The 26,375-nt window shown below is 44.4% G+C and overlaps 1 protein-coding gene across 1 annotated transcript; it reads left to right on the forward strand.

Annotated features, from left to right (window-relative positions):
* The first annotated feature begins 5,636 nt into the window (after positions 1–5,636).
* On the forward strand, positions 5,637–18,546 carry LOC146068766 (vomeronasal type-2 receptor 26-like). The gene is made up of 4 exons (XM_083179259.1): positions 5,637–5,690; positions 7,005–7,220; positions 17,271–17,391; positions 17,627–18,546. Exons 1-4 carry the CDS (start codon positions 5,637–5,639, stop codon positions 18,544–18,546), a joined length of 1,311 nt encoding a protein of 436 aa, XP_083035385.1.
* The last annotated feature ends 7,829 nt before the right edge of the window (positions 18,547–26,375 follow it).

Below are 26,375 nucleotides of genomic sequence, written 5' to 3' on the forward strand. Positions count from 1 at the left end.
TCCCAATGGAGGGTACCACTAGTATGAGCACAAATGGACTGGAAGCCCTAATAAGGGCTATAAAGTCTGTACACTGCTACACATCAATCAAAATGCATTGTAAAGAAAATAATAAATCTATCAGCAAAACACTGCTACCTGCACACCGCTAGCCGGCTTAACTGCGAAGCGCGCCGGTAAGCGGTGTGCAGGTAGCAGTGTTTTGCTGATAGATTTATTATTTTCTTTACAATGCATTTTGATTGATGTGTAGCAGTGTACATTCTTTATAACCCTTATTAGGGCTTCCAGTCCATTTGTGCTCATACTAGTGGTACCCTCCATTGGGACTCTAGTACATAGGGGTAATATTGCTGATTGGGCGATATTTAACACAGCAACACCCCCACTTCCTTCCGACTACACACTGATCCATGTGTGTTAAAGTCTCTCTGATACCCATATAAGAGCAGACATACAGGAAGAGCTAAAATCATCATAGCTGCAGTTCAGTGTTATAATATTGCCTGTGATTAGCATAAACACGGCCACTGTGTTAGTGTAACTGAGCACATACAATAATTTTTGACTTACTAGGGCAACCAGCCAGACTCTTCAGCTGAGCTATATCAGAGCACCAGACACAGAACTGGCCGATCATTAGCCCTTTACACTGCCATCCTTGCAGATATATTTAAATCTGAATATTTCAGCTCTTATCAGCAAACACCTGCCTGCCACCCCATTTTTTATGTGTGTTTACCCACCCTTGTCTGTTATATGGTTTTAAAGTATCGCAGCCTTTTATAAATGTAATAAATAAAAGTTATATTTTAGATTCTTTTCTATTAGGTGCACCTAACAAAAGGACATTCTTCTCTTTCCTTCCTAAGTCCATTTATCTTGTCCTGAGGTAGCACACCCCTACCTACATCTACATTGATTATTGGTATATAGGGGTCCTTCCTATATTGCAGTCCTGTGCGATCACCCCAAAACCCCCTCCCCTTTTACTTTAAGATGGGAGTTCTATTTAAAATTGTGTGTTTCTATGGGCAACCAATCAGATTCCATCTATTATCTTCTAGTAGTTGCTAAATAAATAAGAAGTAGATTCTGATTGGCTGCCCATAGCAACATCCTATCTGAAATACAACTTACAAATGTACCCCACTGTGTGAAATGCTTTACGAACATCTCTTCCATAAAATGGAGGGTTATTTACAACTTTCTGATCAGGCACTTTAGTGTTGAACTGTGTGTGACCTCCCGCAGCCGCGTCTCCTTGGTAACGAGACGTTGATCCTGGCTGGGTGTCGCAAGACACTGTGCTCCCAGCCCGTCATTTCTGAGTGATGCACTTCCAGGATACAGAGGTAGCGTTGCCCAATGCTGCGGCGGGTGGGGGGGGGTTAGGCGGTAGGAACATGCATGCTGGCATGGGTGGAGCTGCTGCTTTGCTGCTTTTGTTTGTAAGTATTCAAGAGTGTATTGTACACATTTCATTCACTTGTGTGTGGCTTGAGAAAGGGGTACAATTGCCAATAAAAGACCACTGAGTTTGTTGGTGTATCCAGCCTCTGAGTACTGCTGGTTTTTGGACTTGATCTGGAGTATATCAATGGTGCTTTTCGTGGGATTAGCAGGAGCTCAGGGCACAGATCCTTCTAACTGGAAGGACTCAGTTGACTGGTGCCTGACTTGGGCCGGGTGCTGGGTGGACCAAAGTAAGATGGCGCCCAGAAAGCAGACCTGTAATATGCGAGGCAACCGCTTGGGGAAGAGAGCACCATGGCCAGAGAGCAACTCGGCACAAGACCATTGGATCACCGGGAAGAAGGACTGAAGACCTGGCGGACAGTCTAGACCGGTAAACGCCATAACAAAAAGAAACTGTTAATAAAAATAAATAATTTCAAATCAAAATGGAGTCTCCTGGTGCTTCACAGTCACATCATAATGTGCAAATATAAAGATAAAACACTGATAATATAGAGATGTACAGTTTAATCAATAAAATAATTCATAACATCATACCAATAGCATAATGAAAACCATCCACACAGCCGTGGTAATTCAGAGCAGACGAGCAGCAATCAACGGATAAAGTTGAAGTGAGAAATGACAGTTTAAATTGAGTGAGTTACAGTAGTGTAACCTGGCTATAGACACTGGTCCAGGCTCTGGTGTAAATCATCTCCAGGTATGTGGCTAGAGTGCTGGTATGTCCCAAGGTACTCTGACTGCCCTTGAATACAGCACTAGTTAAAGAGACCTCCTAATTATTGTTGGTTAATGTTGAAGTAGTGAAGGGATAAGAAACCCTTATTTTGGGTGTCTATTTGATAAGCTGCTTGTTTGCACGCCACCATTTCACAGATTTTGTTTCAAGGAAAAAAGATGCCCATGGGACCTGGTGCATCGAAAGAATTTTTGGCCCGACTGTAGCAATGATGTATGAGTACACATCAGTACTAGTGACTGCTTCATAACAGTGCACTGGATGCGAGCATAATGACTACCAAAATAATGCAAGGATTATGGAGATCCAGGGACAAAGGTTGGCACTTACTGTACCTACAGAGCATGATCATGGACATTGCCTGTAGCATTTATCTATTTATAGTATCTATTTCTACTGTACTTCATTTAGTTTGACAAAGGAAATTCTCAGAAGTCATGGGTTCTCACAATACTCGCTTTTTGTCTTATCAATTCCGCATGCAACTAGGATATTAATTCTCATTGAGGACATTATGGAAGAGGGCAATCAATATAGAGGTTGGTGGTGTAAGTATGTGTGAGTAAGGTCTAAAAAGATATATATTGGTAAGCAATGTAATAAAATGGGGGTGTTTGTTGGGGAGGGGTCTATAATGTCTATAATGACCTCTTGTGTATCTTTCTGTACACGTAAGCTTCTTGATTAGGTTGATTGTATCACAAGCTGCACAATAGTCAAAGTAGAGCCGTAAAAATGTTTTTCTGTTGACATAAAACAAATAACATAATTCTCATCCTGTATTGCTGATAGTATAGGGGTACACAGGGGCTACAACAATAACTGTGTATTACTCTTATTACATCACATAGATCAGCTATGGGGCAACAGATCCTGTTCTAACCAACAAGAACATCTATCCGTCCTTCTTCCAAACTCTTCCCAGTGACCAGACCCAGTACCTGGCCATTGCTCAGTTGCTCAGACATTTTGGCTGGACGTGGATTGGTGTAATTGCCTCTAATGATGATGATGGTGACAAACAGAGTCAGGAGCTAAAGAAAGTGTCTACTGTCCATGGTGTCTGCATTGAGTTTATTATAAAGATACCAACTGAGGATAGCGATGAATACTACACAAATCCCAAGATGTACGTAAAGACTTTTAACAATTCAACATCCAAAATTGTTGTACTTTGTGGAACAATTTCATTCTCTACAATATATTTCATTAACCAACAGTGTACTGGTGGCCGCAAGAAGACCTTCATCTTACCAAGTGGTGCGAATGTCCAATTAATTTTGTCTACAAAGTATAAGACGTTCTTACATGGAAGTCTGGTGTTCTCACCCATCACCAAAACGATGCCGGGACTGAAGCGATTCCTAGAAGAGGCCAGCCGCACAAATCGCCCCAATGACCTATTACTAGAGTACATACTTGCATTGTATAAGAGCTGCTTAACGTCCAATTCTTCACTCAATACAATAATTGAAGCTGAGTATAACAATAAACTTCTCAGCTGCAATGAGAGTGTACAGTTACGTATCCTGAGCAATGCTAACTATTACACTCATAGCTTTGGCATCACGTACCAAGTGTACAGAGCTGTCTATGCCATAGCACATTCTCTGCATGACCTTCAGCGTTATACATCCAGAAACCCAAACACAAGCTTCATAAAACATCATAAAAAAATGCTCCAGGTAATGAAATTATTTTGCTGTATATCTATTATCAAATGACAAGTTAAAAGTCTGTCAAAATTATGGCATCTGCAATGTACTTTCACTTTGAGCTGTGACAGTTTTTATTTCAAAACCTCTCCACCCCATGCCCAGTCCCTATCTGCTCCTACCTCTGTTTTTACTGCTCCCTCTCTACATATTCAGCAAGTTTGAAACAGATCAGTGTCCCTGCAAAAATTGCTCTCACTTTCTGTTATGATATTCTTTAGCACACAAAGGATTACTTTGGTCCATCGAGTGGCCTCTAGTGGTCACTGGCAGTTCTTCAACTCATAGAGGTAAGGAGTAGTTAATCTTTTATATACTGTACTGTATACAGATGGTGACTGAAAATGTGTTTTCTTCCCTCTTGTTCCTCCCCGTGCATCCTCATTAAACCACTGCTTTCTGGGTTTGATTCATGTCCTGCTCATGCTGCAAACTATCAATGTTCAGTACTTTGCGGCTACGTGGGATAGGCCAAAACTTTGGACAGATGACCTCATAGTTGTGTCGGCCTCCCTGAAAGGTCTATGGCTAATCCACCCCTGAGTACCGGGCTACACCAGTCATCAGAGCTGAAATCTGGGGTTAGCTCCAGCACCCCTGGTAGCCAAGTTATTATTATTTCATCTTATTTATAAGGCCCACAGGTCTTTTGCAGCACCATACAGAAGGCATCCATTAGAACAGTACAGGGAGATAGAACTTAACATTACAGTACAAACATAACAAAAATCGAGTACAGATAACAAAGAGCACCACAATTCAAGACACACTAAATGTGTGCTGGTGGCGAGGAGGAGAACAGCCCCATCTGTAGTTGGGTTTTCAGAGCCTGTTTGAAGCTTTGCAAGGTTGTGGAGTCTAATGAAACAAGGGAGCACATTCCACTGAAGGAGTGCAGTACAAGCAAAATCTTGAACTTGAGCATGGGAAGCAGTGGTCAGGGTAGAGGAGAAGGAACTGTCATCGACCGACCATAGAAAGCAGGAGGGAGGGTGAATGAGGATGCGGTTGGAGATGTATGAAGCAATGTAATAAGAGATGGCCTTGTACTGTATGAGAGTGTGAGGAGTTTGAAGAGGATTCTGTGGGGTAATGGAAGCCACTGCAGATTTTGTTGAAGGTGGGTTGCATAATTGAAGTGACGGGAAAGGAAGATAAGTCTGGCAGCAGAGTTGAGGAAAGATTGGAGGGGAGCAAGATGGGAGCAAATGAGGCCAGTGAGGAGAACATTGCAGTAGTTGAGCTTTCAGATGATCAGTGGATGATGTTTAGTTGTACTCTGGGAAAGATATGGTCTGATGCAAGTAATGTTGCATATCTGACACTGACAGGGTTGCTCCAGAGCTTGGATGTGGCTGCAAAGGAGAGGAAAGAGTCAAGAGTGACACCCAGGCAACAGAATTGAGGAATGGAGGAGATGATGGTGTGATAGAGGTATTAGTAGTTCCAACCCACACTGAGTTCAGTTTTGTCCATGTTAAGCTTCAGAGAGTGCTCCAGGAGGAGATGGCAGACAGGAGCTGGAAACCTAAGAGAGGACAGTGAGTGACAGATCAAGAGAGGAGAGGTAGAGTTGTGTGTCCTCAGCATAGAGGTGGTATTGAATATCAAAGGTGTTAATGAGTGCACCCAGGGAAGAGGTGCACAGGGAGAATAGAAGTGGGCCAAGGACAGAATCCTGAGTGACACCAAGAGGAAGGATGGAAGGGGTGGAGGTAGTGCTAGAAGCAGACATCGACAAGGTGTGGAAAGAGGTAAGAGGTAAACCAATCAAATACAGTCACAGAGAGGTCAATGTTTTGGAGTGTGAGAAGGAGGAGAGGATGATCCACATTGTCAGAGGCAACAGAAAAAGGTCTGGAAGGATAAGCAGAAAGAAGTGACCCCTCAGTTTGGCTGAAAGCAGGTCATTGGTGACTTTTACCGGGGCAGTCTCAGTGTAGTAAAGCATGATTGTATGGAATAAATAATGGAGTTGTCAGAGAGATAACTGGAGAGATGGATGTAAACCAGTCCTTCAAGTAGTTTAGTTGTCAATGGAAAAAGAGAGATGGGGAGGGGGCTAGTGGGTGATGAAGGGTCGAGGTTGTTGTTTTTATTTAGAATAGGTGACATCAGAGCATGTTTGAATGGTGAGGGAAAGATGCCAGTAGAGAATGATAGGTTGAAGAGGTGAATAAGCTGAGAGCAACCAGTGGGGAGAAGGAGTTGTGGAAATGTGAAGGGTTCCAAGGTGCAGGTAGATGGGGGAGAGGATAAGATGAGGGAAAGAACTTCCATGTCTGTAGTGGGGCAGAAGGATAGAGTGGGATTGTTGGGAGGTGAAAGATGATGGGGGAGGGGGGGGGGGGGGCAGAAGAGGGGGGATGGGAAGAAATACCATGTTGGATTGATAGTATTTAGAGTAAGTAAATAGTAAAGAATTTAATTACTATTGGGGTCTGCTGTTTAACAATAAGTCCCAGCAAGCCTCCCCTGCATGCAGGTACTTAGAGAACCACAAGTACCTGTATGCAGGGTATTAAAGGGACCGTAGCGTCTTGTAGTTCCACAGCACCACCGATACTAAAATATAAACAGAAACACACCGTAAGTTCACATTCATGCAATAACAAAATACATACATATACTCATCTATGTTACGGTGGACTGGTACTTTTTTTGTTCAGTATATTTTTGGAACAGGGACCAGTACAAATGGGCCAGTGCTGGTATTGGAAATACAGGGGGGGGGGCTCAGTCATTTCCCCCCTATATTTATTGAACAATAACCAACTCAAAGAGCCTGGGGCTGGTTATGCTTGTGGGGGGGACTAATGCCGTTATATTTTTGACCTATGGGAACTTCCATCAGGAGGCCATGACCTGCCGTATGGACGCAGCTAAACCCATACTCCCTTGCGGTGGACACTGGTGGACACCGACAGACAGTTAGATTACGCACCTCTGCTGAGAAGTCGAGTCATCTCCCACATTTCCCAGTATATCCGCCACATATATATTTAATATATACATTTAAATTAATCTTATGTTTAATTAAAACTACAAATACATGTCCCTCCTTCCAGCACATTTTAAGAAGAGTTTGTTTCCAAGATCCCACCGGAGAAGACGTTTATTTTAATGAGAGAGGAGAAATGACCGCATTCTACTACATTAATAGTTACGCAGTTTTACCTGATAATCTATATCGCTTCAGGAAAGTGGCGTTTTTCAATGCTTCATCTACTGAAAAAGAGCAGCTTGGTTTCACCCCATATTCCATATTTTGGAAGCATGGTCAGGTGAGTGTCCTGCTTGATGGGAACATAGATAATAACATGTCTTGAGCTTCTTAGCTGACAATTTATTAAAGAGAATCTGTGACAACTTGACCAGTTGTATTGACATAAATATAAGATTCAGCCTTAATTTACATGACATGAGAAGGGGAAACTCAGTGGAGTGAGACGGATTACATAACTGCTTCTGTCATTGGTTTTGGATCTGTATCGCATTCTGGTTGTGGATCTGTATTCGGTTTTCCCAAAGCCGCCCTGGCTGACTTTGGATCTGTATTTTTTTTAAATAATAAAAACAGCTAAAATCACATTTGTCCTGTTTTTTAACCCCACACAGTGCATGTTTTGCCGGTAACCCAGCAGGTACACAGGTGTACTAATTACTCACAGACACATTTTATAAGGTCCGCAGGTGGAGTTAATTATTTCACTTGTGATTCTGTGAGGAGACCTGCAAAATATGCACTGCGTGGGGTAATGAGGACCGAGTTCCCTGACAACTGTCCTATGGTATTATCAACCTCAATAACATCAATTTTCACTAATTTGCAGTCCAGTTCCATATTAGCGCATGTGCAAACCCACATCATCGTATAAGGGAGCAAATTTGACCCACAGACAGCGGGTCTGAATCACCGCCTAAGTGACAGAGCAGTGACTCAAATACACAGCACAGTATTGTCCATTAGTCACAGTACAAGACACATAAGTTACCTTATACATGTTACACCACACTAGAGCCACTTATACATATTATTCCATGGTAGATCAACTCCTAATTCCCCATCATCATTCCTCCTTCACTTCACCGACATCAGCTCAAAACAGGATTGTACCACACTGCGACAGTACACACAGGTTTACCACACTGATTGTACCACACTGCGACAGTACACACAGGCCTCAGATGCAGTGTGGGTTACAGTGCAGGTCAGATACAGTGTATAGTGTATGTTGGATACACTGCTCGTCGGATACCGTGTGTAGGTTACATGGCCCATCAGATAAAAGGCAGGATACAGGGCAGATTGGATCCAGTGTGTTTTGGATACAGTGCGGGTTGGATACATAAAGTGCAGGTTGGTTACAGTATGGGTCGGATACAGTGCTGGATATAATGTGTGTTGCATAAAGTACAGGTTAGATAAAGTGCAGTATACTGTGTGGGTTGGATACAATTCAGGATATAGTGCAGTTTGCAAACAGTGAGGGTTGTATACAGTGTGTGATACAGTGTGGGTTGGATACAGTATGGGTTCAATACAGTGTGGTATATAGTGTGTATGTTGCATACAGTGCAGGTTACAGTGTGGGCTGGATCAGTGGCGAAACTACTAAATCTGCTCCCCCACTGAAAATGTTGCCAGCCTCCCACCCCTGCCTTACCCCTCTGCATCTTATCTGTGGTCCGGCGCTCCTTGATCTCCTCCTAATGAAAACTGACCCTCACAAAATGGCTGAACCTAATAGCAGACCATTTTCTAAAGATGCTATAGGAGACCACTGCCTCCTCTAGCATCCTAAAAAACTGTCTGCTGTATGGTATAAGACATTTTGTGGGGGCCAGTTTTCATTAGCAGCAGGAGCCAGGAGGAGATCCGGGACCGCAGACAAGTAAATCTTTGGGTCCCGGCCGCAGATGCGGCAGGTCCCGACAGGCAGCAGTGGCGTAACAATAGCCCCACAGACCCTGTGCCCACTATTGTTATTTACAGTTTCTTATATAGCGCAGCAGATTCCGTTGTGCTTTACAATAGGAGACAGTGATAAAACAAACTGGGTAACAACAGACAGACTTGGAGGTAGGAGAGCCCTGCTGCAAGCTTAAAATTTATAGGGATATAGGAGGGAAACACAAGGACAGGCACCAGTAATAGCATAGCAGTCCCACCAAGTTACAAGTCCAGAAGAAAAGCTAAATAATACATAAGTGCCTTATGTGTGTAGAACTTAAATATGATAGGCTTGCCTGAAAAGCTGAGTTTTCAGGGAACGCATGAAAGTTTGGAGGCTAGCGGTTAGTCTTATTGTGCGTATAAGGGCATTCCATAGGATGGGAGCAGCACGATGAAAGTCCTGTAATAGTGAATGGGAGCTAGTGATCCCTGCAGAAGAGAGATGCAGATCTGGAGTGGTTGAGATGGGAGATATTTTGTGATAAGTAAAGAGATGTATGCTGGTGTAGTATGGTTAATAGCTTTATATGCGAGTAGAAGGGTTTTATATTGAATACAATAAGATACAGGTAACCAATGGAGGGGCTGGCAGAGTGGATCAGCAGATGATGAGCGTCTTACAAGGAAGATCAGCCAAGGAAAAGCAGCATTTAAAATGGATTGCAGTGGTGAGTCTGTTCTTGGGAAGACCAGTTAGAAGACTATTGCAATAATCAATGTGGGATATAATGAGTGCAGGGATAAGAGATTTAGTAGTGTCTTGTGTGAGATAGGGTCATATTTTGGATATGTTTTTTAGATGCATGCAATATGATTTGGAGACAGATTGAATGTGGGGAAGAAAGGACAGTTCAGAGTCGAGGATGACCCCTAAGCAAGGAGCTTGTGGGGTAGGGTAGATTGTTGAGTTGACAACAGCGATGGAGATATCAGGATGGTAACTGTTCTTAGTTGGCGAGAATATAAGTAATTCCGTTTTGGAAATATGGAGTTTGAGTGGGTGAGAAGACATCCAAGATGAGATGGCAGAGAGACATTCAGAGACTTTGAGTGGGTGAGAAGACATCCAAGATGAGATGGCAGAGAGACATTCAGAGACTCAGCCCAAAACCACTGGTGACAACTCTGAGGTTGATAGATTTGAGTATCATCCGCATATAAGTGATACTGAAATCCAAGAGAGCTGATTAGTTTGCCAAGAGATGAGGTATAGATTGAGAAAAGCAGAGGACCTAAGACTGAACCTTGCAGAACTCCGACTGACAGAGGTAATGAAGAGGAAGTAGAGTTAGAGAAGCGAACACTGAAAGAGCGATCAGATAGGTAAAATCTGAACCAGGAAAGGGCTGTATCATTAAGACCTAGGGAGTAATGGCCTTCAGACTTAGCAGTTACCAGATCATTCACCACTTTAGTCAGTGCTGTCTGTGGAGTGTTTAGAGCGAAATCCTGACTGAAGTGGGTCTAATAGGGTGTGAGAGTTAAGAAAGAGGCGAGAGTAGCCAATTCTCTCCAGTAGCTTGGAGAGGCATGGGAGCTGAGAGATAGGACGATAGTTAGAGAGAGAGAGAGTTAAGGTCAGAACTGTGTTTTTTTCAGAATGGGAGTAATCACTGCATGTTTGAGCAGAGAAGGAAAAGTACCAGTAGCAAGAGAGAGATTGCAGGTTTTAGTTAAGGTTGGAATAAGGTAGGAATAAGGAGATAGAATTTTAATGACTTGTGCAGGTATAGGATCGAGAGGAGAGGTAGTAGAGTAAGAGGATAAGAAGAGTGTGGATACTTCCTTTTCATTTGTAGGCTCAAATGAAGAGAAAGTGCCAGAGGGTTCAGCTGGGGAAGAAAGAGGGTTAGAGGTTGTGGAAGAGCATACCATTTCATCTTGGATGTTATCAATCTTGTCCTTAAAGTAGGAGGCAAGTTCTTGTGCATTGATGGTAGGCGGTGGGGGAGGAGGGGGAGGGTACAGAAGATACTTAAATGTGTTTAAAAGTCGCTTAGGGTTGGTGGCATGAGAATAGATGATAGATTGGTAGTATGTTTGTTTGGCAGTTTCCAAAGCTAGTCTTATATGTGAGGAAATCAGTCATATTACTAGATTTTCGCCATTGGCGTTCTACTTTACGTGACTGATTTCATAGTTGTCTTGTTGTTTTGGAGTGCCACGGTTGGCATCTAAGCCTACGTGGGGTGTAATGGGAAGCTGGAGCCACTTTATCAAGGGCTGTTTCAAGATTCTGGTAGAGGTGGGAAACAGCAGAGTCAGGAGAGGTAATTGTAGAAATGAAGGAGAGCGAGACGGTAATGAGATTGTGATCAGAGAGCGGAAAGGGAGTGTTAGTAAAATCAGACTGTGCACCGTCTGGTGAAAACAAGGTCAAGGCAGTGGCCTTCCTCATGAGTAGAGGTGTCGGATCACTGGGAGAGGCCGAGAGAGGAGATTAGAGAGAGGAGTTTGGAAGAATGCAAAGATGGTGGACTGTCAATAGCAATATTGAAGTCAGCAAGGACGATAGTGGAGATGTCAGAGGATAAAAAGTGGGGGATCCAGGCAGAGAAATCTTCTAGAAACTGAGTTTTGGGAAGCCCAGGTGGGCGATAGATAGCAGAAACATGCAGAGAGAAAGGGAAAAACACCTAAACTATTGTTATGCCACTGGGCTGGATCCAATGCAGGTTACAGTGTGGCTGTACCAGATACAGTGTGGGATACAGTGAGGGTTTGATACACTACATTGTGTTTGTATAAAATGCGGGATGCAGTGTGGTCTGGATACAGTGAAGATTGTATACAGTGGGGGATACAGTGCGAGTTGGATTTAGTATGGGTCAAATATAGTATGTGGGATATACTGTAGAGTGTGTTGCATACAGTTCAGGTTGGATACAGTGCAGAATACAGTGCGGGCTGGATACAATGCCAGTGGTGTCCTCAGTGCAGGCAGTGTCAGCAGTATGGAAATGCCAGCTTTGTCCTCAGCTGGCGTCTCGTCAGCATGGGGGTGTAAGAAGGGCAGTTGGTGTCCTTAATGCGTGGTTATTGATGGTGTTGGCAGTGCTGGGGTGCCGGCAGTGTCCCTAGAAATTGGATTGGCTAGCTATGTATGCAGTGTGGGGGTACCAGCTGTGTCCTCATCATGGGGGTTGCCGGCTGTGTCGACAGTGTGAGAATGCTATCAGTGTCCACAGAGCAGGGGTTCCGGCTGTGTCAACAGTGTGGGGTTGCTAGCATTGTCGTCAGAACTGTGGTTGCTGGCTGTGTCGGCAGTGTGGCGTTGCTAGAAGTGTCCTCAGAGTAGAGGTTGTTAGCAGTGCAAGAGTGCCAGCAGGGTGCTGGCGGTGTCGGCAATCGTTGGCGTTGCGGTGGTGTCAGCAGCGCGGGAGGTGCCAGCTTTGTCAGTAGAGCAAAAAGTGCCGGTGGGATCAGCGGTGTGGGAGTTGCTGGCAGGGTCAGCATTGTATTGCCATTTTCTCTGTGGTGCCCTATTGAAGTCAATAGGGAAACATTGATTGGCTATGAGTCGTGACAGATGGCCGCCCATGAATTTCATTAAGATTTTTAAAAAGTGGCACCAGATTCAAAACCCGAGAGGTCCGACAGTGGGATCTTGCGGTTTTGTTCCGGATTGCGGTTGTGCCGAGGGGTAGATCCAAGCTGCAGCTCAAATTGCCCCAGAACCCCAAAGTTCATATTTTTTAAATTTGTACTGCTCATCTCTAATCATAACAATTATCAATAAAAAATGTAGCCTTTATTACTATAGTAGCCGCTATCACATGAACGTAACCTTTTAAGAATAACACAGTCAGATATATACTTACATTCATTTATTGTGAAGCAACGGCCCCCTGATAGTGGCTGTTTAGTTCCGGCTGCTGGATCTGCATAGTGGCTGTTGCATCTGTGACGGTGTCTGACTGCTGCATCTGTGACGGTGTCTGACTGCTGCATCTGTGACGGTGTCTGACTGCTGCATCTGTGACGGTGTCTGACTGCTGCATCTGTGACGGTGTCTGACTGCTGTATCTGTGACGGTTTCTGACTGCTGCATCTGTTGCCCAGTTTACACATATTCTTGTAGTACTTTGGACCAGTAGACATATTCCACTGCATAGTTTTGTATGTGCACTTCACATGAAATCATGCAGATACTCCACTTTGGTAAAGGTCACCCAGAATATCACTCAGTTACAGGAGACATGTAGATGAAATTCAAGTCATTGTAATATTTCCTACTAGTTTAAGACCCATGTGTTTTTTGCCTGCTATCTACAAAGACCACCATTGCAGCATCTCTCTCTCCCCCACCTTTATTAATTCACTTTCGTCTTCCCGCTATCTTGTTCCCCATTGACTCAGTTCCCATATTTATTTGCTCCCCCTAGTTATTTTACCCCTCTCCCCATTGTATCTCTCTCTACCACTCATTGTTTTTCTCTTCACCCCATGTCTTCTTATAAACACCGTTCTATGTTCTGCCTCAGGTCTCTCTTTGTACTGTTGTCTCTCTCTCTTCCCCATTATTCTATTAACCAAACAGTTAGCGTCCCCTCCCTCCACAGTTATCTCTTCCTCCTAAATTATCTTTCTCTTTTCCCAACTTGGACCCAACTTTTTGTCCTACCCGATTGCCTTTGATTGCCACAGAACTATCTCCCACAATCAATTTCCATGTCTACTTACCTTTCTACTACCATAGATAAGGAGCAAATTAGTTCCTTGTATTTTTGAAGCTCTAGATTTAGTGGTTAAGTTCTGGTGCAAATATACGAGATGTTGTGGACACAGAGTTGTGGGTAGTGAGGAATTGTTGGGTCACCTGTTGGTGGACATCAGAGCAGCTATAGGGTTGGCTGGGTGATAGGGTGGCCAGTAGAGTGTATTTGTATGTGGGCTAGGTCTGTCTGCACGTTCCTTCATACTGTTGCTAAACCCCGCATTTCCCCCTAACACGCCATGTCCCCACTCCTTCCCACATCTCACCACATGTACTGTATGTGACCTGTTCTACACTCCCAATACCATACTTCATCATCTGTCCTTTGTGGCTAAGGTCTGTCCCATCTCCCTCACAAATGGAGATATTATAAGAGTGGCTCAAGCACAAGCTTCTCTGTGCATGCTACAGTATAAGGAGATTGGACAGACCATCTGAAATGATATTGTCGATTCCAATAATGGGGCTATACTGTAGCACAATGAGCTGCAACATTTGGGAAATGCAAACAAAACAAATGCATTTAATCTTCCTATGTCTGTATGCTAATGTGTACAAGGCAGTGCTGGCAATGCTGGAACATTAAATATTGGACATACCAGGACATTATAGAGAATGCTCCGATAACTTAAACATCCTTAAAAATCAGTATAATTGGTTTACTAAGTAAGCTTCTTCACTGTTGTTTGCTAAGTAAGCTGCCTCTGGCTATGACACAGTGTGAGCAGGAGTTGCTGCTGTACATAAAGTGGCATGTTTTGCAGGTTCATTGACAGATGAGGTTTGCCTATTTACAGATGGAGCGCCTGTCAGGAGCTCCATCTGATGGGGACCCATGTGCATCTCACAAGTTTGCATGTCCCCGTCAGTACGGCTGCAGGGAGAGGATACCCTGTCCATCTCTGCTTCAGGGAGACTGGCAGGGTGAGAAGGGGCTGCGGGGTGCTATGAGGGAGCAGGTGGAGGATGACAGTGGGCTCCGACATTATTTATTATTATTTCTTTATTAACAATTTCTTATATAGCGCAGCATATTCCATTGCGCTTTACAAAGGAGACAGTGATAGAACAATCAGGGTATTTACAGACAGTCAAAAGGTACAGTAGGAGGGCCCTGCATAAGGAGACGCAGATCTTGGGAGGAGCGTAGAGGTCGTGTTGGATGATATTTTGAGATAAGAGAAGATATGTATGTTGGTGCAGTTTGGTTTATGGCTTTGTGTGTAAGTAAAAGAATTTTGTATTGAATACGGTAGAATACAGGTAACCAATGAAGTAACTGATATAGTAGCTTTGCAGACGATGAACGTCTGGCTAGGAAGATTAGCCTCACAGCTGCATTTATGATGGACTGTAGTGGTGAGAGTCTGTATTGGGGAAGGCCAATACTGAGACTATTGCAATAATCAATGCGTGAGATGATGAGAGCATGGATTAGAATTTTTGCAGTGTCTTGTGAAAATTAAGGGTGAATTTGGAATATGTTTTTTAGGTGCAAGTTGCATGATTTTGAGATAGATTGAAGGAAAGTTCTGAGTCAAGGATAACACCTAGGCAGCGAGCTTGAGAGGTAGGAGTGATTGTCATCTTCTCAACAGCAATAGAGATATCAGGTTGGTAACTACTATTTATTGGAGGAAATATAATTAATTCTGTTTTTGAGATATTAAGTTTTAGGTGGCGAGATGACATCCAGGAAAAAAACAGAAGAAAGGCATTCAAAGACACGGCTCAATACAGATGGGGACAAGTCCGGGGAGGATAGGTAGAGCAGAGTATCATCCACATACAGATGATACTGAAATCCAAAAGAGCTGATTAGTTTGCCAAGAGATGAGGTATAGTTGAGAAAAGCAGAGTACCTAAAACTGAACCCTGAGGTACTCCAACTGAAAGAGGTAGTGAAGAGGAGGTAGAATCAGAGAAACAAACACTAACGGAGCGGTTAAATAGGTAGGATGAGAACCAAGAGAGGGCTGTGTCTTTAAGACCTAGGGATTGTAGTGTTTGTATGAGCAGTGTGTGGTCAACAGTGTCAAAAGCATCAGAGAGATCTAGAAGAATTAGTAGTGAATAGTGGCCTTTAGACTTAGCAGTGACCAGATCATTCACATCTTTAGTCAGTGCTGTCTCTGTGGAGTGTTGGGCACGAGAGCCTGACTGAAGCGGGTTCATTAAGTTGTGCGAGTTCAGAAAGCATGTGAGGCGAGAGTAGGCAAGCCTTTCAAGTAGTATGGAGGTGCATGGAAGTTGAGAAATGGGACAGTAGTTTGAGAGAGAGCTTGGATCAGAATTCAGTTTTATTAGAATCGGAGTAATAACTGCGTGTTTGAACAATGAAGGAAAGACACCAGTAAAGAAAGAGCGGTTACAGATTTTAGTTAAGATTGGGATGAGCACAGGAGACAGAGATTTACTTATTTGTGAGGGTATAGGGTCAAGAGGAGAGGTAGTAGAGTGGGAGGAAGACAAAAGTGCAGATACTTCATCTTCATTGGTGGGATTAAATGAAGTAAATGCATCAGAGGGCTCAGATATGGAATTGAGCAGATCACCAACTGAGTTGGAGCATACCAATTCATCTCTGATCTTGTCAATCTTATCCTTGAAGTAGGAAGAAAGATTTTGTGCATGGATAGTGGCTGGTGGCATGGGTGAGGGAGGGTTGAGAAGGGATTTAAATGTATTAAAAATACGTTTTGGGTTAGAAGCTTGAGCAGAAATGAGAGTTTGGAAATATATCTGTGTTTGGCAGATTCCAGGGCATATCTATAGGACTGGCAGATAGTCTTATATGTAAAGAAATCCATTGGACTGTGAGCTGTACGCCATTTACGCTCAGCTTTGCGTGAGAGATTTTGTAGGTGTCTCATTATTTTAGAGTGCCACGGTTGGCGTCTAGGCCTACATGACATAATGACATAAATGACATAACTGGGCATTTAAGCGTCTCATGTGCGCGCCCCCTTCTGTCAGATGGTGCACAGTGGTGATTGGCGATTCTATCACCAGGAGCAGCTCCAATGAGAGCTGCTGCATCTCTATCATTCCAAAATAATTTGAATATTTCAACAATATCTAAACATCTCTTACATATTGTAGTCTGTTATTGTCTGTTTGTCTGGTATGCATTCAGAGACTGTTGGACCGATTTGGACGAATCCAACATGAGTTGGCTTGATTGGTTCCAGATTAGGTTCATGGCCACAAAGTTCCCCAATCTCGACCCTATGTGGATCCCTGGGTCCCAAAAAGGGTCTGACCACCACACAAGTGGGTAAGGGAAGCAAGATATGACAAAGTTGCATAACAGAGAGGGGATAGAGGACATGGGATTTAAGAAATAAAATGAGGTGAGATCCGGGATCCGACCACAGAGAGGGCAAACTGTGGGCATGGGGAGCATGTTCAGGGCCTTCTGTTGGATGGTTTTGGATGAGAACTTCTGATGGCACTAGGCAGCTACTGTACCTCCTGGGGCTGATTGAAGAGCTGTAAAGCTTAAAACAAAAGGTTAAAGTTCAAGTAATGCTGATTGCACACCCAAACCCGAGCAATGCCGGGTACCTCAGCTAGTTAATAATAAAGCTCAGCTCTCTTCAGTCTTCCTGTATAATTTGTTTATTACCCATTTTCATCATGTTGGTATTTGCTTTCTAGGTTCCTGTGTCTATTTGTTCTGCAGATTGTCCTTCAGGATACAGAAGAGTGTTGAGAGGGAATCATCAGTGCTGCTTTGATTGTGTGCAATGCCCAGATGGAGAAATATCTAATGACACAGGTGAGAATGTTTCCTATCTTTAAATGTAGATTCCTTAAAGCCAATTTCTGTAGCCACCAAAATGTCATTACACAAATCTACCTAATCATCTCACTTTCTGCTAATTTCTAAGAACTTTGCCTACTATTTTATTTGGTAATTTACATGACACAAACCTTCATTCCTTTATTTACTTTCATTTTATATTCACAGCATCTTAATAATTAACTTAATAATTATTTCAATCATTTTCTAGACAAAATGTTCTGCCAAAAGTGCCCAGAAGACCACTGGCCAAATGACAAGTATGAGTGTGCGCCAAAACCAGTTGAATTCCTGTCCTACAGAGATGACCCCATAGCTCTTGTTGTCTGCTTTATTTCTATGTTATGTTTTTTTATAACTTTGACTATCTTGGTCATTTTCATCGTGTCCAGGGACACTCCAATTGTCAGAGCTAATAATCAGCACCTGAGTTTTCTTCTTCTGGTCTCCATCATGCTGAGCTTCCTGTGTGTCCTGCTGTTTCTGGGACGTCCCGTACATATAACATGCATGCTCCGGCAGACCTCCTTTGGGATCATCTTCTCCGTAGCCATCTCTTGCATCCTGGCCAAGACTGTAATGGTCTACTTGGCTTTCACAGCCACCAAACCTGGAAGTACTTGGAGGAAATTTATTGGAGTCAAAATTACCAACTGTGTGGTCCTCATTTGTTCTTGTATCCAAGTAGTAATTAGTATCATTTGGCTATGTAGAGCACCTCCATTTCCAGAAAGTAACAGTTACACGTATCTTGAGAAGATTATTATACAGTGTAATGAAGGCTCAATATTGGCATTTTCCATGATGCTGGGTTACATGGGGCTTCTCGCAGCTGTGAGTTTCATTGCAGCTTTCCTGGCCAGGAACTTGCCAGATAGTTTTAATGAGGCCAAATACATCACATTCAGCATGCTGGTGTTCTGCAGTGTCTGGGTGTCTTTTATCCCAGCACATATGAGTGTATCTGGGAAAGGCACAGTGCTGGTAGAGATATTTGCTATAATGTCTTCCAGTATTGGAATATTGGGCTGTATATTTTATCCCAAATGTTACATCATATTGATGAGGCCAGACTTAAATTCAAAGAGTATTTTACTAGGAAAAATAAATCATACAGATTCAGTTCAATAGTAATTAGCTATAATCATTATGCCTAATAGCTTCTAGACACATAACATCATATTACTGGAACAGGAGAATGCAGTCTGTATGTCTATAGTTACAGTGTCATCAATGGCTCTGTCCACAAAGAAAAACAGCACTGGGATATGGACATTGTTATCATGTTATTTATCTATTGCTGTTATAATGTTGTTCTTGTTTAGTGGCTTAAAGTTAAAAAAGTCCATGTATTTACAATGCTGTATGCAGCACTTTAACCATATCAGGATCCCCGTTGTGGCTTTCCACTGTCAAGTGTGATGTTAGAGATTATAGAGAGGATGATGATGATAATAATATATAATTGTTTGTAAACCCAGTACTAGTTTCCTGAATTAAGTATTGTATGAATGTTGGTTTGAATAGTTTTTATTTTACATCAGCCTATTAATTTATCCCCCCCCCCACCCATCAACTGAACCAGAATCTCACTCTAATGGGCCCTACACACATTGCGATGTGTGCAGGGCTACCTAGCTATGCTAGCAGTGGCGTAACTATATAATTTGCGCCCCCCGCCAAACTTTTTTGGCGCCCCCCCCCCCCCCCCCCTCCCCATACCCATACCTGACAGAGCCGCATCCAGTCTCCCTCAGCTCCGCTGCGCTGCTCCAGTCTCCGCTGCGCTGCTGCCCGGCCGCATCTGTGGTCACTGTCCCGTCACTCGCTTCCGGCGCCGGCTCCTGCTGATAATGAAAAGTGACTCTTAGAAAATGGCTGCCAAAACTGTCTGCAATACGGGGGCAGCCATTTTCTAAGTGTCACTTTTCATTATCAGCAGGAGCCGGCGCCGGGAGCGAGTGACGGGACAGTGACTGAAGATGCGGCCGGGCAGCAGCGCAGCGGGTAACTATAGCACCGCAGCCCCCCCGGCGCCCATAGTTACTCTGCGCCTCCCCGCCATGGCGGGGGCTGCGGAGGCCTAGTTACGCCACTGTATGCTAGGTCGGGCTGTGCTGCAACGTTATCGCCTAGCACACAGAGCTGACAGCCCACACACAGAGCGAGCTGTCAGCTCTGTGTGCTAAGCGAGCAGACAGCGCCAGTGTTCTCCGGTGGGAGAACACTGCCGATGCCGAGATTGATGGACACTGTCCATCAATCTCGGCCAGCGATAAAGACGCGCGGGGCAAAATCGCTTAGAAAATGCCTTAATATCGGCATGTGTGTAGGCCGTATAAGTGGTTCTGATCAAATTATAGCACAGATTGTAATAATAAATATGATCCAGAAAGTGAAGAAATAAGTGATTCAATATAAATAAAGTATAATCTTTGCAATGTTTGTGGTGTATTTTATCAACAATCATCATGTTATAATCCATACTGTCGCCATAGTCATAATGTTGACATGGACCTTATTGACATTCCTTGGGGTGAATTTACTACAGTAAAAAGAGGTGATGTTGCCCACCATAGCAACCAATCAGATTCTGATTTATTTCTCTATTGCATTCTAGAAAATGATAGTCAGGCTCTGATTGGTTGCTATGGGCAACATTACCTCTATTAATTTTTAGAAGCTTTAGTCAATTTGCTTCATCATCATGTGGACACTTATTAAATGTCATGTCAGGGAACTCCTGCACTATATTACGTGAGCCCTTAGAGCCAATCTAATGGAGGGCCTTCACCAATAACAACCGCCCTTGTTCCCTTGGTCAGATGGCACACCGGTACTTGAGATGCCGCCTGGACTTAGCCTCCAGACAGTAAGGGCTCACAGGATAGGCAGGAGACTGCTTGATAACTCTGGAGTAGTAATGCACTGGACTGGGTCAGATAATGGAGTTAGACCAGACAGGAGAATCGGCATACAGTACCTATAAAATGTCCCAATTTTCTCGGTACAGTACTGTTTTTTGAGACTGTCTCATCTGGTACTGGGAGTGTCCTGCGGTGGTAGAGGTGAGGGGGCTGAGTTGGGAGTCCCCCTGCCTGTCGCTGCTCTACTGAGAAGAGCAGTGGTGAATAGACGCTGTGTGCATACGCACAGCATCTTTTCAGTGAAATGAGGGGCTGGGACATGGCCAGCAGCTTACACAGTGCTGGCCATTCCCCCATAGTGGCAAAAATGGGGGTGTGACTTGCTGTTGCAACATCCCTACTAAGCCACAATCCTTTTGTAGATGCTGATCCCACTTTTTGTGCACATGCGGATTAGCCAATCTTTCAGTATTTAATGTTCAGAGATATGGATCAGTAATATACAAGTAGTAGTACTAACTGATGTGTCACCTTCCAGCCACTATACTATAATCTCCCAGGGAAAACAGTAGTAGGTCTACCAGTATTACAATACCGACAGAACATGAACTTGCAGCTCAAAGACACCAATGTCATACAGATAAAATCAGAAACAAATAGTACATGCAACACTGAAAAACATATTGTGGGAGAGACAGCATCTCCCCACATCAAAGTAATGTAGAGGTCCCAGACCAGGTTTTGGAAGCAGTAGCAGAATCCCAGGTGTGTAATCAGCAGCACCTGGGATATTCTGATATAAGAGTTTCCAGGGCAGAGTCACCTTGCTCTTGATGGTTATATAGGTTCCTAAGTGAAAGGCCAGGGGAGTTCTATGGTAGGGATCCGTGAAAACTTGGCTAAAAGTCTGTTATGCTGAGATTGCCTTTATGTTACTGCATGTACCTAACCTGTTTTGAGGTGACCTGCTGTTCAAAATAAACAACAAAATCTTAATTTGAGTCTCTGTGTTTGTGATCCTTGTCACAATTGGTGGGGAATGTAAGCAAAGACACTGTGTACAGCAGAAACAGTTGATAAGCTAGTGATTGGTACTTGTTTCATAGCACGGTGCCACCGATTTGAATTGTACGACATCGGGTCGGAAAAATCGGTCACATCGCATGCGTCCAAATTGCATGCGATGCGACCGATTCGAGACGATTTTTACATTGGACCCAATGTTAAATGGTCCCTGAGACCAGAGGGGATGCGCATTACTTCACATGTATTACGCGGCCGCTCGCCATGCTTTGGGCTCAGTGGCTCGCTGCGCTCACCACACTATAGAAGTCAACTCCCTGCTGACATGGATAGTGGGGGTATGAGCGTACTAACTATAGTGGTCATCCAACTAACATATAAGTACCATAATTTCAAATCAAAGTGGAGTCTCCTGGTGCTTCCTAGTCACATCATAATGTGCAAATATAAAGATAAGACTGATAATATAGAGATGTACAGTTTAATCCATAAAATAATTCATAACATCATACCAATAACATAATGAAAATCATCCACACAGCTGTGGTAATTCAGAGCAGTCGAGCAGCAATCACCGGATAAAGTCAAAGTGAGAAATGACAGTTGAAATGAAACCTGGCTATAGAAACTGATCCAGGTTCTGGTGTAATTCTTCTCCAGGTATGTGGCTAGTGTGCTGGTATGTACCAAGGTACTCTGACTGCCCTTGAATACAGCACTAGTTAAACATTGGATCCAATTTAATATCGGGTCTGAGGTACAATTTAACATTGGGTCCAATGGCAAAATCGGGTCGGTCGCGTCGCATCGCATGCCATTATAAGCAGGAAAGGCTACTGAAGCTCATCCCAGCTGATGCTATGGAGGCCTTCCTTTGCATGTTTGAGCACATGGCCAAGTGGTTGGGATGGCCTGTTAAGGAATGGTCTGACAGGCTGGCTCCCTGGCTTACACGGGAGGCACAGTGAGCGTATGTGGATATGACTGTGGCTGGGGCACGCTCCTATCCTAGCCTGAAAAAGGTTATACTTGACAGGATTGGAGTGAAGGGGCCCAGCAAAGACCAGGAGTTCCATGACTAGCAGCTGGAGGGCTCTGAGCCAACTGGAACTAGCCCTGCTGGCAAAGGCCTGGTTGCAGCCGGATAAAAACTCTGCAGTGAGGATTGTTGAAATAGTCACACTGGATCAGGCTATGCGGGTGTTAGGCCGCTCAGTGCAGCAGTGGGCTCATCAGGCTGACCCCCAGACATTTAAGGAGTTGGCAGTGGTGGTTGAGTGGCACCTGACACTGGGAAAACTGAATAAAGCCAGGTCAGGATACCTGCCAATGCCTAAGCCCAGAACTCAGGTCCCAGTGGTTAAATCAAAGACTCTTCCTCCCTTAATGTGCTTTGAGTGTGGCGAGCCTGGTCATGTGTGGCAGGACTGCCCGAAACAGGGAGAGCCGATGGATTGCAGTGTGGGAAAAAATGGCTCGGCCATTGGTCAGCATGGCGGGTGTTGGAGTATCCCAAGCAGAGTAATGCCGGTACAGTTGGAAGGCTGGGAGATCTGGGCAATAGTGGATACCAGCAGTGAGCTCACCATTGTCGCTGCCAATGTGGTTCCTCCAGGAGCTGACAAGGTCCTGCCTCCTTTCAGGGTGTTGTTCATCTATAGCAATGTTGAGGATTGCCTATGTGTCTACTTACTTTTAACTGTTCAAGGTCAGTCATTAAAGGTGGTAATAGTGGTGACCTCCAAACCACCTTACCCACTGATCCTAAGCCATGACTTTCCATTGCTGCAGGAGCTGGTTCCCTGGCATAACACCAAAAAACTGTCAGCCACTGAAGCAACTAAGGAGCCAGAGACCCGAGACTACTAAAGCTTGGCATCCGGGAGAGCAGCTGCTGGTCTGGAACCACCCCCAAGAAACTGAGTCTGAGGCCCAATGGAACCCACTTGGTGAAAGATATCACTGCAGGACTTTGGGAGAGATCAACACGATGACAGCAATTTAGTACTGTACATGCCTTTGAGACTGTGAAAGTGGTTAATGGCAGGATGCTTTACCATCAGAGGGTGTAACCTACTTTTTGGTGGAAATTGATTTGCTGTATTGTGTTGCTACTGTACAAGGGAAAAAGGAATTTCCAGTGGTCTCCAGATGCCTATGGGACAGTAGCAAGTGCTCCCAGCTCTGTTACCCAGGGTGCCCATTCTCAGCCTCACTCGGCCCTGTGCCTCCACACAGCCTGACCACAGTAGCCGAGAAAGTCAGCTCCTGATTGGCCGCTAGGCGCGCCAATAGAATCATCCGGAGGAAAGGTGCGGAAGATGAAAATCTCTGCGTCTCTCCAGTCCGTGAGTGGGTACCAGCCGGAAGCAGCGCGTCTGCTGGAGAAGATGTCGGGGTCGTCGCCGGGGACCAGGTGAGTAGGATTTCCTTCCTCAGGTACCCCTTTTGGATTACTTCGGATCCTGGACCCCGGAGACATCAGCCCTGGAGCCCAGGACCCCGGACCAGCCCCAGAACCAGGACCAAGGCCACGGGAGCGAGCACTTCAGCACAGGAGCCCCGGACCCAGGATCCAGGGACCGACCTACTGGCTCAAGGTAGGTAAGTATCAGTATGTGTGGGCTGTGGATGTATTAAATTTTTATTTTTCTGGGTGTCAGTGTGTTTTATTTAACTATTTTTTGTACTGTGGAACTACAAGTGCCAGCGGGCCCTTTAATGCTCAGCATGCTGGGACTTGTGGTTCTCCAAGTCCCAGCATGCGGGGTAGGCTTGCTGGGACTCATAGTTCTACAGTATAAGACAATAGTTTTTATTCTTTTTTTTACACTTTTCATCAGCCCGATGCCCACCGCCCAGGGGCATCGGGGACAGCCCCGGACTTTCAGCATGGGCTGGTAAGTCCTGGAGGGGGGGACCCTTTCATTGGGGGGTCCCCACTTCCCCAGGACCGCTGCCCATGCTGACCAGCCACGGGGATAATGCTTTGGCCGCGGGACCTTATATAATAAGTGTCCCCCGGCTGTGGCATTACCCTGCTGGCTGGTTGGGTCTGGTGCTGGTTCTTAAAATACGGGGGACCCCTAGTCATTTTGTCCCCCGTATTTTGGGAACCAGCGCTGGACCTTGAGCATGGTGCTGATTTCATTAAATTAAGGGAACCCTTATTTGTTTGTCCCTCTGATTTTATGATACCAGCACCGACTTTTTGAGCCCGGGGCTGGTTATGCTTAGGAGGGGGACCGCACGCCGTATTTTGCCGAGTGCTTAAAAATCGCCCGAAATCGCACCATATCGCACTTTTTTGCAGCAAATTCGCATCTCATTACATATGCGAATTTGCGGCAAAAAACACAATATTTAAAGGTGCGATTTGGTGCAATTTTGTTCTTCCGAAAAAAATCGCACCCTATTACATTTCGCCCTTGATTTTTTTATTTTTTATTTCTAATAAAGTTGCAAAAATCTCCCCAAAACTTTTTTTTACATTGTAATTATGGGATATTGTGTGTAGAATAGTGAGGAAAATAAAGCTGTAACATAACAAAATATGGTAAAAGTAAAGCGCTGGGAATACTTTGCCGATATACACTTTAAATCAGTGTGTGTGTCAGTTATTGGGCTATTGGTTTTGTAGTAGGACTACAAGTTCCAGTGTGCCCATTAATGTCCTGCATGCGGGGACTTATTGTTCCTCAAGTCCCAGCATGTGGGGAGTTCTACTACAGAGCCCAATGTCATTTTTTTACACTGATTTAACACTATATTTGCTATCAGCCACAACACAAACCCGCTGTTTGAGCCCAGTGCTGGTTTAAGAAATATGGGGATTCCTACTACTTTTGTCCACCATATTTTAATAACCAGGACCGGGTCAAGAGTGTGGTAGGGGGGGACCGTATTTTTTTTCTCCTACTGTATTTCTGCAACCGGACTGGCTATATGAACCTGGAGCTGGTAACTGCTGGGCGGGGGGGGACCCCACAATTTTTTTTTACTTGATTCATAATTTTTTTACACAGAGAAACCTGCATGGATCTGACTGATCCAGCCAAATTCGCCTGGAAAATTAGTATTTTGGAGTCGTATTTTTGGCTGAATTACCGGCGGAATTCAGCAGTAGGAATGATAGTAAATGAGTATACCACCATAGAACTCATGGTCTTAGGGCTATTTCACATGCTCCGGCTGATGCCAGGCGGCGAAATTCCGCACAGCTAAAAGTTGTGCCACACTCAGTAGTTAACAATAATGGACAGCATTGTGTCCTTTCATATGGGATGGTCACGGCCCGGCCACCGGGTTGCAGCCGTATGTCACCCCTGGAAAGGATGACTGCTGGGCTGTGGCCATCCTGTCTATTCTAAACTTCTATGTAAAGCATGGATTTTGGCCGTGCCAAGTTTTGCCACCCAGCGTCTGCCGGATCCTGTGAAATAACCCATATTCTATCGATGATGTATTCATTAGTACATCAGAATTCGGCTGAGCTTGCAGTATAAATTAGGGCAAAATGATTCAGAATTAATCACCATCGAATGTTTTTCCCTGTTTGCAGCATCGAGTAAATCTAGAATTACTCAGTGCTGCAAAGGCCGTGGGGGAAGGAGGCCGCTAATGACGTCAGCAGTTTTCTCTCTCAATGAAGAAAATGCATGATTACTGTCCCCAAACAGCCACATGGTTTAAATCACCCTGCGAGCATCCAGCGAAGGCTAGCCTTCGCTGGCTGTCTTCATATGGGCGAGCTGCCGCAGGCTTACTGCCAACCATGCGCATCGCTCAGACTGCTCAGTGGCAGCAGCCTCCCTCCTCAGCGCAGTACACACTGCTGTGTACTGGTGTTTTTTTAAAAGGGGGAATTGATTATCCCTTTAAAGAAAAGCCCAAGTGTGGCTGCCGGGGCATTCTATCTGGCCCAAAGTCTGTGAGTCAGCTGTATCCCAGTCTTAGGACAGTTGCCTATATTTGGATTCAACACACATGAGGGCCTGCACCGACCCTTCTCCAAAATCTGATGAACACATAAATAGAAGAACAAACAGTAAATTCTTTGCAGTCAGGCTT

This window comes from Crinia signifera, chromosome 1, assembly GCF_055691185.1.
Source record: "Crinia signifera chromosome 1, ASM5569118v1, whole genome shotgun sequence".
NCBI lineage: Eukaryota > Metazoa > Chordata > Amphibia > Anura > Myobatrachidae > Crinia > Crinia signifera.

Bases quoted from the DNA above. Each gene is read 5' to 3' on its own strand.
- LOC146068766 (XM_083179259.1), top strand. From the start codon at position 5,637: ATGGAAGGGGTGGAGGTAGTGCTAGAAGCAGACATCGACAAGGTGTGG. The intron at 7,221-17,270 runs GTGAGTGTCCTG...TTTGCTTTCTAG, and splicing joins TATTTTGGAAGCATGGTCAG to GTTCCTGTGTCTATTTGTTC. The intron at 17,392-17,626 runs GTGAGAATGTTT...ATCATTTTCTAG, and splicing joins AGAAATATCTAATGACACAG to ACAAAATGTTCTGCCAAAAG.